The sequence below is a fragment of the Trichoplax adhaerens genome, genomic scaffold (genome assembly GCF_000150275.1).
Source record: "Trichoplax adhaerens TRIADscaffold_7 genomic scaffold, whole genome shotgun sequence".
Taxonomy (NCBI): domain Eukaryota; kingdom Metazoa; phylum Placozoa; class Uniplacotomia; order Trichoplacea; family Trichoplacidae; genus Trichoplax; species Trichoplax adhaerens.
The window spans coordinates 1,362,932-1,378,885 of NW_002060949.1; the positions used below are offsets into that span (position 1 = coordinate 1,362,932).

The following is a 15,954-nucleotide window of genomic DNA, read 5'->3' on the forward strand; positions in this document are numbered from 1 at the left end:
TTTTGTAAGGTTAGTTGTTCATTATATGTTTTATTAATGTATCCAAGCTTATCATAATGATGTACTGTTGTACATGCCATTGAATAGTTTATTTGCGATAGCCATTTTCAAGATATTTTCTCCAATCTTACTGTTGACAAACATTTGATCAAGCTCAGTTTCAACGATGGCGGTAGAGAAATATTAACTTAGGCTGAGTTTTTGTTTCTATTGACGACGATATCTTTGGCGGTAATGATCGAAGTATCGGAAATGGACTCCCAGTTTATTTTCCTTTCTATTGACGACGATATCTTTGGCTGTAATGATCAAAGTATCGGAATTGGACTCCCATTTTATATTCGAATTTATTGACGACGATATCTTTGGCTGTCATGATCAAAGTATCGGAAATGGACTCCCAGTTTATATTCGTTTTTATTGACGACGATATCTTTGGCTCGAACGATCAAACTATCGGCCGTATTAATGTTGGCGTATGATATTTTCTACTTTACCTCTGTCCTCCTTTTGATTATTATTTTGTTATTGAAAACTCGTATCTGGCTTCAGTATACGCTTCTTATGTTGGATAGTGATATTATATTTTTGTCAATTTTTTACAGCAGAAAGCATGGCGTTTTATTGCCATGGTAATGTTAATGAATGTTACTGTGGGCTGGTGTAGGATACATAAACATGCCGTGTTTTCAAAGGAGTAGAAATAAATACAAGCTGGGACAGACTGCATAACATGGAGTCTATTTCAGTTGGGTAGAAATGGATAGATCCAGTGGCTAACATGTACACAGTAGATTATTCAGTCGGCTCGATATGGACACTTGGACAGTTGTAATCGTTGTGATCAAGTTTACTGGTTACCATTTCATTTAGTCAAACGAAAGACGTATGGATCAAATGAAATAGGCGGTCAGTGCATTGAAAATCGATGGCTGACATAAATTAGCAAACTACCTCGCAAAGATACTCGTTTAGTTTACCATTAGTAGTGCTCTAAGTTAGACAGGATCGTAAAATGGATATTGATAGTGTACTATCTAGCGATTGCACCCGGCTATTTTAATTTTACAACTATCCTCTCTCGATCCAGTCGGCTTGATCTGAAAACGTCGATTGCCATTGAAGTACCGTACTCGTACTAAGATTGAGGGATAAACTAGTGGAATACCTCGTAGTTAATGTGAGAAAAGGATGGAAATTGTGGCTTGCATACGCTTAAGAAGATCGTCTATTGAGCTTAATTGAATCCTTTCTACAGTAGGCAGCTTTAGTCGACGTAGATACCAGAAGCAAGGGTTAGCAGTCAACGAGATAAATGGATCGCCGCCACTGACAGTAGGATAAGACTTATACCTGTGCAATCAAATTCAATTTTACCTCTCCTGCTATACCCAGCCTAGTTCAATCCTTGTTCTGAACAGTATACAGCAGTTCCTTTTCCCTCTATTTGATCGTGATATCCAATATACAGGTAAAAGTCTTACCTCGATGCTTTACAATGACACAATCTAGCAGTTTTACTTTTTATTCTCTTTTATTTATTCAAGTCTTTTGGGACAATTCATCCAAGTAAACATAAATAAATTGTAGTAGGTCTATGACGATCGAATTTCTCCTATAGAGTCCTATGGGGGTGGTGGTAGAACTTGATCTCTTTGGATAGAAGAAATCAAGTTTGGTTATCAGATAAATAGATGATGAGATGATGAAGAATCTTTTGGAAAATTGGGCCGTTTCAACTGATCTACTGTCATGGCGAGGAACCGTGATCATAAGAGTACTGTTGTTTGTCATGTATCTAATTTTAATCACTACTCCAAACTACTTTCGGGTTGGATCTTGTTGTGATGATAATCGCTTGGTAATGAACGACATCATTAAGAGTAGAATCAGGGACTGAATAATACTGTATTCGGATATGGGATAAAGAATGAGACGGTGATGAAGAACCTTTTAAAAAATGGAGAAGTTTCAACTGATCCAGTGTTCTATCATCTGTCATGTATCACATTAATCACTATTCCATACTAATGTCTGGTTTGATCTTGTTGTGGTAATCATTACTCGTTAACAACATCATTTATTAAGGGTAGGACCAGGGACTGAATAATGTTCAAATATCAGATAGATAATGAGACGATGATGAAGAATCTTGAGGAATATTGGACTATTCCAATAGATCTGTCATTTGTCATGTATCGCATTGATCACCACTACTCTCTGCTTTACTTTTGTTGTGATGATAATCAATCACTCGTTAGTTACATCCTAAGAGTACGGCCAGGAACTGAATAATTTCACGAATAATGTTGGGATATGGGGTAAATACTAGGAGGTTATAAAACGATGATGAAGAGACTCTTCCAAAATTGCGCTGCTTCAATTGATTTAGTATTCTGCTATCTATTCTGCATCGCATTAATACTCTAGTTTGGTCTTATTAGGACGATAATTTGAAAACACAGGTTAACAATATCGTAAAGAGTAAGACTAGAGACTGAATAATGTTCGAATATTGGATATAGTATGAGGCAATGATGAAGAATCTTTTAAAAAATGGATGAGTTTCAACTGATTGAGTGTTCTTCCATCTATCACGTATATCACATTGATCATCATCGCTACTCCATACTACTCTCTGATTTTGTCTTGTTGTGATGATAATTAATCGCTCGTTAATGACATCACCAGAGTAAGAGCAGGAAGTAGGAAGAGGATTTTTCTTCCCTGGTAGGACTAGCCTACAACACATCGCAGAGTTTATGGGATAATACTGCACAGTAAAAAGAAAAATGAAGAGTTGCTGTTGTCCATCACGATCTTTAAAGAGCTAGCCACTATTTTTGATTAGTATTGGATACATAGTCAAAGTCAAATGGAAGAACGACTATGTAAAATCGGACTACTTGTACTACTGGCTACTTGAATAACTTGAACCTTTGAAAAACCATCACTTTGATACGTGCATTGCCTATAATTTTCAATATAGTTTATACAGTAGGATTGTACTACTGCAAAAATGAGGCCACAAATCTGCACGGGTAGTATATCATGGATTACTAGAAAGAAAACCTAAACAAGCCACTCATATCTCATCTTTAAGCTATCAGTCTGATAGCAAAAGTATCGAAAAATACAACTCTTCTATCTTTCGGTTGTTATAGAATTGTTTTATTTTCTGTAGCAAAATTTGTAATTTCAACTATAGATACTCTGCTCAGCTATAGCTGTGCCATAACTGTACTGAGATATTGTTGACAACGAGAGCATATACGAATACGAGTTATAGGACCCTTCTATCTTCTACTTGTAAAATTATTTTCTCTGGCAAATCGGTAGTTTCAGTAGATATTCTGCTCAGCTACAGTTATACTGAGATATTTTGACAACTAGAGAATGGAAATACAATCTTTCTGTCTTTTATTTCTTAAATTTACAATTTCAATAGATATCCTGCTCAGCTATACAGTACATGTGCTGAGATATTTTTGACAAGCAGAGAAACATTATCAAGCTATAACTTTAATCATGTTTTGACAACCAGAGGAAAAATATCAAGCTATAACTTTAATCGTGCAGTGCAGCCCCAAATAAGCTGAAGACTAAGTTTATATCGTCTACAGATAGTCCTTGGTCGTTGTAAAACGAACCTAATCGTATGTAATAAAGTGAAATTTACAAGAAACTGTAGTTCTGGTTATATTTTTGGAGAAGACACTTTATTATCAATCGTATCAAGGATTCCGTACTGACGCTGTAACTTTAAAATTAGTCCATCAATGATCGATGATCATTATGAAATATCGCTAGTCTAGGTCACAAAAATCGAAATTAATTAGAATAAAACGAGTATTTGGATATTTTAATTTGTGACCTTTTCATGCGTCATAAGCTATTTATAATGGTGTAGGTGAAAAAAAAAAATAGAGTAAAACTGGTTTTCACGTACGCAAGAGATTCCTAGTGGAAACAGTATAAAAAATAGACCTACGTAGGTAACATCAAATAAGCGCAGTTTCTGTAGTATCTGGTCCAAGTTTCCTGATATATCTACTCTCTTACCATGAGTCAAGACTACAGAAATAAAGTCGAAATGCAATGATTTTTTTACTCAATATAATAGGGCAGAACTAATCATGATATCGGTTGCGATGGAAATGAAAATCAGATTGGTATACGCCTATTCACTCGCCTCATGATATTGCGCAAGGGTTCCAATCCTATCCTATACAGTACAACAAGAAGATAAAATATGAATTTCTTACTGTGATATACGATAGTGATGATTGAAAGGAACTATTTGAAAAATTGATAAATTAAAATAGAGCTTCATAAAGAATCATCAATGTAAATAGGGACAAGTAAAATGAAAATGTGTTTACTGAAATTTTCCGAATTTCAATAGAGTTAAGAAAATAAAATTATAGTGCTGTTGTTTCTATTCGTATAATAGCATGGGAACTTTTTGGAAGGGAAGAAAGGAGGCAAGAGTTTGCTACAGGGTATTAGTATGATATTTGCATCTGTTTCTGCTGATCATTTACTATTTTAGAGTAAAATTCGTATCTCCACGCTAAACTTACAGGGATGTTTGCTACGTCTGCGTATGTTTGAAGTTCGCAGGCAAAATTTGTTGAACATTTATTTAACTGCTGTATTACATAGTTTACTCTGTTACATATAATACTACTAGGAGACTAATACAAGTAGTCTAGGTACTAACTGACTGCTTTTATTGACTCTTATATTATTTACACACCATTTATGGATAAAATTGGATCAGGTCATGGTGGATTAGGCAATTGTTACTCAATCATTTATACCGCTTTTATTATACCCACTAATGATTGAAGAAGAATACCGCAGTTGTATACTATGATTTCATCGGACCATATCAGAATACGAGTGCGTCTGCAAACTACTATTCGTTGTAGTTACTGTCATTAATTTAATTTATCATGGGATATATAGGCATTATTTTATCCAAGTTATAGCCTAAATAGAGTATCTTGAGCCGAGTCCAATCTAGCCATCTGATTATCCTGTATAGAGGATCGGTAATTTTTTTTGGCGGGGGGGGGCAGTTATTTATACTTGTTTAATTAATAATGAAAATAGCCTTTCACTGTCCTGACTACCGACTTTTAGTAGTGAATAATCGCTTTCCGCCCTTTTCTTCCTTTCCTTTTAGTAAGCCCTGTATATACATCATGATTTCATGGTATACCGTGAGCGTATATAATATTGTCAAAATACGAGCGCAACTACAAACTGTTATTCGATATGGTTATTAAGTTGATCACGGGATACAAGCACTATTTTACCCAAGTAATAGCCCTAGTAGAGTATCTCAAGCTGAGACTAACCTAGTTATAGGGATAAATTATACGAGTATAGTGGATTAGACAATTTTTAGGTAGTCATTTATACTCCTTTAATGGAAATAGCTTTTACTGAACCGATTCACGATTCATGAAGAATAACGTAGTTATTCATGCTAGTAATTTATCATTTCATCATACTGTATAACATTGAAATTGGAGTGCAACTACAAACTGTTATTCGATGCGGTAGTTAACTTTATCACGGGATAAACATACACTATTTTACCCAAGTATTGGCCTTAATACAGGATGTTGATTTACTGAAGTTACACGTATAGTAGATTCAGCAATTTCTAGGCAGTCATTGATACGCATACTTCTTGAATGAACATAGCCTTTTAGCGTGTGGACTAACATTCAAGAAGAATAATGTTGTTATATGTACTAGTATAGTATGACTTCATCATACAATATCAAATACTGGGGTATAAACTGTTATTGGACATAATAATTTACCCAAGCAGCGACTACTAGTTATTTTCGAACAGTCCTTAACCCAAGTAATGACTTCATCATACAATATCAAATACTTGGGTATAAACTGTTATTGGATGTAATGAAGTTTACTCGTATAATAATTTACCTAAGCAGCGATTACTAGTTGTCTTCGAACAGTCCTTGACCCAAGTAATGACTTCATCATACAATATCAAATACTGGGGTATAAACTGTTATTGGATATAATGAAGTTTACTCATATAATAATTTACCCAAGCGACTACTAGTTGTCTTGGAATAGTCCTTGACCCAAGTAATGACTTCATCATACAATATCAAATAGTGGGGTATAAACTGTTATTGGATATAATGAAGTTTACTCATATAATAATTTACCCAAGCAGCGACTACTAGTTGTCTTGGAATAGTCCTTGACCCAAGTAATGACTTCATCATACAATATCAAATAGTGGGGTATAAACTGTTATTGGATATAATGAAGTTTACTCATATAATAATTTACCCAAGCAGCGACTACTAGTTATCTTCGAACAGTCCTTAACCCAAGTAATGACCTTTATAGAATATCTTAAACCTAGTCTAACCTAACTCGACCCCAAGTCACCTTGCCTTTAAAAGTAAACAACAAGAGAAATATCGTAATAATATCTCTTTGATAATCTAAAATTTAGATAATGGTATTGTTATTAAATCAATGGCTATTTTCCTTTTGTCATTACTTTTGTTAATTGATAAGATCTTAACGGAATTCTATTGTCAATCATCAATTCAGGTATTCAGCCAGACAATAATAGACTATGTGAAAATGTCAAAAGTCACAGCTAAACTTCAATACTTTCTATTATGGGCTATCTATGGCTGTATTTCTATTGTTATTTTATCAAATGCTTGGTTTTCTTGCTGGTATACCGGATTTTTTTATCTTTCTATATTGAATATGGGTAGAAAATTAATTATAACCAGCAAAATCATACGATATGTTTATAAGTTAAGATTATAGACATGTATTGTGCTATGACATGTTGCTCGTAATACCTAGGATAAATAAATACTCCGAAACATGAATTGGATTTCAATACTACCGCAGTGACTGTCACATTAAAAACTAAAGATTGAGATGTTGGATTTCTTGCTTAATTTTTACCTAGCAACAATTGCAAAGAGTTGACTGTGTAATCAATGAACTTTTAGAAAGATATTTCTCTCCATTTCTAATAGTAATTCTTTCAATATGACAGATCTGGAACGTAAGCTATCGAATCGAGCATCGCGTGATGTATTAATTAGGAGAGGCATACTAAAAACTGGTAAGAAATGCACCTATGCTTACGGACGATAGTGCTGATAGCGATAACCTACAATTTCTGATGCTGGCAACTTATTAGACTTTCATAGTGTGATAATTATTCTTTCTATCTTGATGATAACATCGGTAATTCTTGTAAGGCAGCTATTTGAATTATACTTTATAAAAGTAATCTCCGAGTTTTTAGTAATTTAGGATAGCTATAGTGTATACTCGTCAATTTGTAGTTTCAATCAATTTCATTTTTGTAAATTGCTACAATATGAGATATTACATAAGAGATAAAATGATCTAAAAATGAAGTTTAATTAATTCTGAGTAAGCTATATCTACTGTCTTGACATAGATATACTACAGATAATATGTACTTTGTTTATGAGTAGGAATTATACAATTCTCTCCAACCAAAATTCATTTTTAATAGGCGATGAGGAAACTATTTCACACTTTAAATATTTCATAGTAGTAGCATCTTGATTTCTCATCGTTTTAAACTATATTTCGTGTAGTATCTATATAGCTTATGCTATATCTTAGCCAATATCCTGCAATCTTTAGCTGATTACTTTTGCTCTTCTTTATCTCAAGTATTCGTTATAAGATCTCATCCCTAAAGCAGCCTCTATCTTTAGTATCAAAGCGACACAAATCATAAAATTATATTACTGTAGTATACTACGATATTATAAATGAACCTTTGATTAGGTCGCACTGATTAAATTTCACCAGGCTGTAGCGTTACACTCTTACCCGTACAGCATAGACTACTGTGCGATGTTTTGACTTTAACTCACTTTAAACCTGATTTTCAATTTATCTATCGTTACTTGTATTTGATAATCTAAAGGTATCTACAGTAACATAAGCATTTTATCATTGTTTTCTGAAATAACCGTAGATATACCAAATATATTTTAGAATCTATATTCAAATTTTGTAAGTTGTCGCATAGCTTTTCGCTCTTCAAATTCTACAGTATTTATTCTATCGCATGATTTATGTTTGCGTCATAATCTGTACCGATTCGTTACTAAAAAATTGTATTTTGGTATCAGATATTTGTCTTCCACTTAATTAATATATTCTCTATTTGTATTTTTACTATCGATCTTGGTTGCTGGGGCTATATCTACACCGAAAAATTAAAAAATGTAGCTTCAACTGATTCGCCACAAATGAGTCAATCGAACAAGCGTAGAATTAGGCGACGTGAAAATGAAATTAGTAAAAACAATATTGATCAACCAAAACAAAAATTTATTTTTGTCGCATCTATCAACAATGCAGACAAGTTAGTTTAATGATATATTTATGATGTTATAACTTGTTAACTCAGCTACAATCTACTATAACATCATTGAGCGTACATATGGTGCGTTTAAATACTATACTTATTTCCAAATTATATGCAAAGTACTTTGCCTATCATCGTTGCAACCATGCTATTCACTTTTATTACTATAAACAAGAATAATGCCAGTATAACTTATATTAATGTCTTGATAATATTAATCTATATTTTTCAATTGCTTAATATTTAATTATTCTATTTTCAAATAATTACTTTTTTATGGATTGTTACCAAACTTAATAGTATAAGCAGCGATTCTGATCGGAGCTCATCGGATGAGAGTGGCTATGAAGATGAAGAAATGCTCGGTAATATGATACAGTAATTAGTATAACTAGAAAACATTCTCAAACTCTGACATTAGTAGGTAATAATTTACGTAATGTAGTGCAATATGAAAATACGATATACCTATTTCTGTAACTAATTATTCTTGCTTGTGAAGATTAATTAATATCCTTTCTTATCGTATATCTATATTCGAATGCAATGCTGTATAACAGATATATTAGGGTACTAACAATTATAATAATAATGATAGGTTTATGGTATCCACTTATACGAGTACATAAAAATGATGCCATCAAACTGTATCATTAATTTCGTATCCATATAGTTGTTAAGAGCTGATATCTATTTAATCGTATAGATAGTATACTGTTCTCTAGTTGCATTACGTAGAGCGACCAACACATTCGATACAACTAGATTTAATAGAGATAAAAAGAATACCATCAAGGTATTTAAAAAATGATTAGCAACTTCTCTAAAAGTATACTGTACTGTAGTATACTTTTAATATGTTAGGAGCAGTCCTCATACAGTTCAGTTATGCTAGCCAAATTTAAAACTTAATACTATATTCCTGTATTATAACGCGAATTTTTTTATTTATTACGTATAATTTTGTAGCTGGTAAGCAATATATTTGTTAAAGATTATTTAATATATATATATATATGTCCTATACTGTTATCATTTGTACGCTTACATCTACGTTAAATTACAATGACACCTTGACATTATGATGACATAGTTGCAGTAGCTGGATATGATCTGAAACAAAAGCGACAATCAATAGCTGAAGTTGGCACCGTCTTGACAAGGTAAATAACGTATTTATCAAGTAAAATTCAGTTTATAAATTTTCATTATGTATATATGAAAGAATTGCTTATAATACGATTAGCAAGAGTGAATTGTTAGCACCTACATTTAGCAGTATTATTAACATGAAGTAATTATTTCTTTATTAGGAGACTTAGTTTACGTCCTAGTCGTGAAGAACTGGAAGACCGTCATATCTTATTGAGTAAGTTTATACTGTATAGCAACGAGAGATTATTCTACTGAAATATTACGTGGAGCTTGTAATTAATAATGATCATATAGTTAAATGAAAATATATAGATAGTTAACTGTATAATCGATTTTCCTGCAGATTGTTCTAGCAAAGAAAAGAAGCAAGAGATTGAAGAAACAAAGCAAGTATTAACGAGGAGGGTATGTAATTAATACTAAGAATAATTTAATTTATAGCGGGTTTAATAAACGTTTCTTTTTCATCAGTAACAAGATTTATTATTTTTCTAAGTAAACTTTCATAATTCATAGTTAAGCAATAGACCGTCTATAACGGAATTAAAAGCTCGAAAAATTATTCAATTCAGTGATTACGTCCATCTGCTAGATGTCGATGAATACGATCGGAGGTTAGATTGTAAAAATTAATTTCAACCTAATGCTATAATAAAAGCGTTACAACATAGTTCGGTATATAATTTTATTATGGTATTTTATATGCTTGGTTTGATCAACAAGTACTGTTTTATGAGCCCAATCTATCTTGTTGCAATAGTTTAACTTTCTTTGCTAATTACTACGTATAGATTTACTATACTAAAAATAGCAATTACAGGAAAATTTTAATAATAGAGAGTATTAAAAGATACGTTTTAAGGATTAGTTCTGGCTAATCTCAACTTATTATTACTTAACTTAAAGATCTGATAAACCATGGACAAGACTGACGTCAAAGCAAAAGGTATGTGATAAGATATATCATACTTGAATGTTTCATGTGCTCATAATATCGGTTGGTTGCACCCATGATAGGATTTAATTGTATTATAAGCAATTTGTTCATTTTTTATCAGCGATATTAATGTGTTACTTAATTTAAAAATATAGGCTGCTATTAGAAAGGAGTTAAATGAGTATAAAAGTACTGAAATGCTTGTTCATGAGGACAGTCGCCACTTAACCAGGTAAGGTCTCCAAAGTGATATAGACAGAAAATACATGCTACACAATTGTTTTAATAATAAGCAATTTTTCCGTATTATTGTTTTTACGAAAATATTGATGTCGGCAGGATATTTTAGTGTTCACGTACGTAATCCAATGATTAATATGAGATGATGTGATAAATAAAGTTGATCACTTTATATTTCATATTCGGATTTGCCGACTGAGCTTAATGTGTAGATATATGCAGTATTTTACTTTATGTTATCGGAGAGCAATATCGACATGTCAATGATTTAAAAATTTTAATAACGTATTGCTGTTTATATTTTGAATTACTCATTTCTTCACTCTAGATACCACTGAAACCACTGAGTAGTGCAAGATGTTATTTTTAATGATGGCGTCTCCAAATCGAAACGATTGATTGTATTATCTATTGTTTACGAATAAGTTACATAATAATCCGCCATAATCATTACTGTCTTTTTAAAATTCTGTATAGGGAACTTTTTGTCTCATTGAGCATTTTTGGTCTCGACTTTATTAATTAAATGTGTACATATTATGTATAAAACCGTTAAAATGTGAGCCTATAAATTGGTGCCTCAGCAATTGTATGACTAATACGAAGTGTTTGTATCATTTACAAGTCGGCAGTAATTGGAATAAGAGCATACATTGTACCAGTGTAGTGATGTATAGAATTGTAACTTGTTGGTGGATGCAGCTTCTATTAACATCCAGATGGAACACGTTATCTACATACGCGTAAGATATGTTGAATGCATTATTGTATTATCTAATTTAAAGGATATGGCTCTCTTAAAATCTCTTATATTTCCTTTGCTATCATGTAACCATATTATAATTATTGTTGAAGTATCTTTTAATTATTTGGAACATATTGTAAGTAATCTCTACGTTATATCGCTAATTCCTGTTTTTTCCAACAATGATATTGTTACTTTAAATTATTTTGGAAAATGCATATACGAATCATTTATTAACCTAATGACAAGGAGCCTTTTTAAAGTATGTATCTTATTTTATGATACACAGTATGCATGTTGCATTTAAGGTCTTATTAAACTCGATGGCAACTACGATAATAAATCATTATTATGTAAAAAAATGTTTGCATAGCAAGCTGCTATCTAGGTTGTACAGTATTTAGATATGAATATAAGGAACTGGAAGTAGATTGTTGCTTGACTTAGAAATGGCATAATTAATTGCCTTAATTCCTATTATATACGTTATTGTTCGGCATACGTAAAGTCGGTTACATCTTCTTCTATTTACAATAATTTAGATATAGCTTTACCACAAATGCATAGTACTACTTACTGTCAAAAAGGGATGATAAGACGATAAGATTAGCACTAAAAAGTATCTATCATATTTGTATGCTATTAAACACCTAAAGGTACATCACCTGCTATTACACAGTACTACAACAAAAAATACGTCAATGTACCGGATATTTCCCTTTTTAAATATAATACCAGCTAAGTTTTAATCAATCAATTACATAACATTGTTAGATAATGGTAAAAGCGACATACTTAGTTACGAAAGGTAGAGCAATGCACAGCTTAATATGCATGCGTAATGCGTGATATCATTTTAAATTAAAATAGCTCAGTTTCAACTATATTTAAATTTGATAATCATGATTAAACAAAGTAATTGATATGCGGCATTTTTAACCTTTTAACAAACCATGAAAACGAAACATGCTTGTTTGTACGTATTTATGTTTATACATAAATATTTCTACATAAATTAAAATTACTAAATCTAGATAACTTACAGTTAAAAACAATTTTTCTGAAAGAATACTTTTTTAATGAGCGTAAAACACATCCTTCTGTACAATTACGGAATAGTGGTTTTTAAATGCCAACACATATCAGTGGTTGCAACGATAAATCACTGTTCAACAAGTCTACTGTAAATTAAAGGTAATGCTTTAAACGAGCAGTACGTGATATTTTGGGCACTAAAAAGTTGCATATAGATATATTCTCAAGCAGAATGGATACGTGTCTAAATTCAAAGTCGTTAGTATTCCTCAATTTCTTCTCCTCCGGCTTCTACTTCATCTTCTGGAGCAGCAAATCCATCCTGTAAACAAAAATTTGAAGGATTTGACTGTACTGCTATAGAATAAATCCGATTTGCTATCAATTATATATTAATTATGCACAATTTGTGTCTAAGAGCTAGTATTGCATGTATAGAGCTTTACCTCGGTAGCGTACATAATCTCTAGGATTTGTGCTATTATTGGAGAATCGTGAGCAGTATCCTGTTGACATAATACCTCAATATCTCGTAATTTATTGAAGTAAAAGTCTCGTTCTTTCTCGAGTCCTTCCACGGTTAGCTTTAGTTCAGTAATCTATATTTTAATATGGATCATTAATATGGTTATTTCTGTAATAGTGAAAATTCAGGCCACTGCTCGAAAAAAGTTAATAGTATTAAACTCACACCTAGGTGTAAGAGTTAGAATTTTATCAAAGCTTTTGACTACGTTGTAGATCAGCTACAACACTTACTTGTGCATTGAGTTCATTCACTTGATTGCTATTATTACTAGCGGGTGCTCGCTTTGTAGTTCTACCTGCAGGTGCCATCGTGCGAGGTTTCTCTGCTGGTTTAGATTTGACTAAAATGATGAATGGATGTGCTATTATTGCATTGCCTCAAATTATTTACTGTCTTTTAACATCATACAGTAAAATAAAGACCATAAAGTAATGTTGCATATAAGAGCTAACGCTGTGTAAAACTACAAACCTCCCGTAGTTCTAACGCCTGCAGTCGTTCTCTTAGTAGCTGCACCAGTATTGGCACTCCTCGAGGCAGTACCACCTCGAGCATTGACGGGGTCATAGTCAACACTATCATTACAATTTGCGTCGAAGAATCTTTTAAACCATTGAAGGAATTCGAAGTTATCCTGAAATCTACCTTTGATCAACCTTTCAATGGGAACAGTCTAAAATGTGCATAAAATCATCATGTGTTAATTAACAGAATTAATAGGATGTTACTCAGCTATATTGAAGTAGGAGTTAGTATATAGCAGACGTTATACTGTACAACAGGAGAACGATTAGGCAAAACTGCTGTATACTTAAAAATATACTAAATTAGAAAAAAGTATCATTGATTACGACACCAATAGAATAGTTGGCATACCTTGTCTACACCTGCCTTTTTAAAGGCTATTTGTAATATCTTGAAATTTTGAATGTATTCGTGTTCCAGTTGAGTATTGAATTTCACCTTGCTTAGATTTGCTGTTCCTAGTTGTAATAGTTTAGCAATAGCTTTTGTAATGAGTGTATTGGATTGATAAATAATAGATTGCAGTATATCTTGGTGTTAGCTTGAATAGTCAATCGTATGCCGTATGATCTCTCTTATAATTTGCAATACTATACTTCATGCGAACAGAATGGTGACAACGACAATCATATCATATCGAGTTGTGGCCTAGCTATTATTTTTGGCTACTGAATACTATACGCATTACAAAATTGACGATAACAGTGTGATTGAGCAATTTTTCGGATATCTATGTACAGTAGTATCTATATTTGACTTTTCAATACTGTATTATAGAAATCCGACTATAATCTATCTTAAGCTGTTAATTATCGATACGAGCTCGTATGTAGGATAAAAATATTGATATTCTAGGCTTAATTGATTCTTTATGGACAAGGTTATGTACAGGTCCATAATGGTAGTTATTTTTCGATCAGTCAAGTTGTTCTCTCCGTACTGATTTATACAGCTGAACAGTCATCCAAACCCGGTAGTAAATAAGTGCAGTACTGCATTAGATGCAAGATACTATTGTAAAGGGATATGAATAGAGATTGATTGAAAATTAAAAGTAGTAGTATAGGGAATGCAAATATCTAACAATGTAATAGCAGAAACTTAGTAATAATCAGCAAGATATACAAATCAAGTTAATTTAAAATACTGCATTGCATGTAGCACTCAATACCATATACTAACGATGGTTACGGATCCCAGTTGATTTACATAATTGTAGACAATTTGCATACTAGACGAGCTAACTTGACTGCAATCTGGTACGATATCATATGTTAAACTAGTTCAAAAATATTTCCTGTTTGTCATATTGTAATTAATGCTCTTTGACTGAAGGAGATTGAAAGTGTATCTGAATCTCCTAGGTTATCTTTATCATGCTAGATTAATTTAAGGTGGAAGTCTTTTTTATTTAACATTATACTACTGTATTTTCGCCTTGTCTTTTAATACTCTACAACTAATACATTACCGCTATAGGATAATGACAGAGAGAGTTGTTGACTATTATATTAATGCTGTGCTATCGTCTATGTTGATTTTAATAAACTCCTCCCAAAGTATGTTGTCTCAACGCTAAAAACGACTAATGCTAAACCATAATAATATTAGGCCGATAAGAATGAATTTCGAGAATGCCTCAGGTCGATCAATGTTCTACACGGAAGTACGATAATGCTTTTACTACAACTTTTAGGTAGGTAACTATTCCAAAGGACGTTGACTAAGGGTAGGTTTACTTTTTGGCGTCCATATTGTCCTGTATTGTATGGTGTAAAAAACATATTTTACTGGCAATATCTTCTCAGCCTACTCGCAAAGTTATAAAATTGGATCTGGTGCTAATATCAATTACTCGTATGGGATTATTCTTGATCTGTGCAAGTATCTATAAGAAAAGTTTTCGTCATGTATGCCACAAGCCCATCCATATCCGACATATCAGGCATGGACAGTCGGAGATTTCTAAGAGAAATCCATTTCTCTTAGCAATTTCTGATGCAGTATGTTTGTTTCAAGGCACAGAATGGAAGAATAGTGCCATTACTACATTATATACTCGGTATACAGCATGTAAGCAGTGATTGTATACGAATCAAATCTATAATAATCTTATGCGAGTATGCAGTCTTTACGAGAACTAGGCGTGTTTGATGACAATAGTAGTTACCCTAAAAAGGATAATGACTTCGCTTTATTTTCCATTCTACTAGAATTCCCGGTAAAGCGACGTGATATTGATTTAAAGCTTGTAATATCGCATCAATAAGGTACTAAAGTCGATCTGTTATCTTTGGTTAGCATATCCGATCCGATGGCAGGAATTTTTTAATTTTAGAGCAGTT

At 32.5% G+C, this 15,954-nt stretch overlaps 2 protein-coding genes across 2 annotated transcripts; one reads left to right on the forward strand and one right to left on the reverse strand.

Annotated features, from left to right (window-relative positions):
- Positions 1–7,074: 7,074 nt before the first annotated feature.
- TRIADDRAFT_57921 (uncharacterized protein) lies at positions 7,075–11,301 on the forward strand (the record flags this gene model as incomplete). Its single annotated transcript, XM_002113925.1, has 10 exons — positions 7,075–7,150; positions 8,305–8,440; positions 8,744–8,808; positions 9,537–9,606; positions 9,757–9,812; positions 9,942–10,003; positions 10,115–10,212; positions 10,505–10,544; positions 10,691–10,767; positions 11,253–11,301. The coding sequence occupies 10 exons, from the start codon at positions 7,075–7,077 to the stop codon at positions 11,299–11,301; spliced, it is 729 nt and encodes a 242-aa protein (XP_002113961.1).
- A 1,513-nt stretch (positions 11,302–12,814) lies between these two features.
- On the reverse strand, positions 12,815–15,362 carry TRIADDRAFT_57922 (uncharacterized protein; the record flags this gene model as incomplete). The annotated part of the gene is made up of 7 exons (XM_002114242.1): positions 12,815–12,877; positions 13,002–13,154; positions 13,315–13,424; positions 13,556–13,757; positions 13,961–14,067; positions 15,081–15,082; positions 15,349–15,362. 7 exons carry the CDS (start codon positions 15,360–15,362, stop codon positions 12,815–12,817), a joined length of 651 nt encoding a protein of 216 aa, XP_002114278.1.
- Between the last annotated feature and the right edge of the window lie 592 nt (positions 15,363–15,954).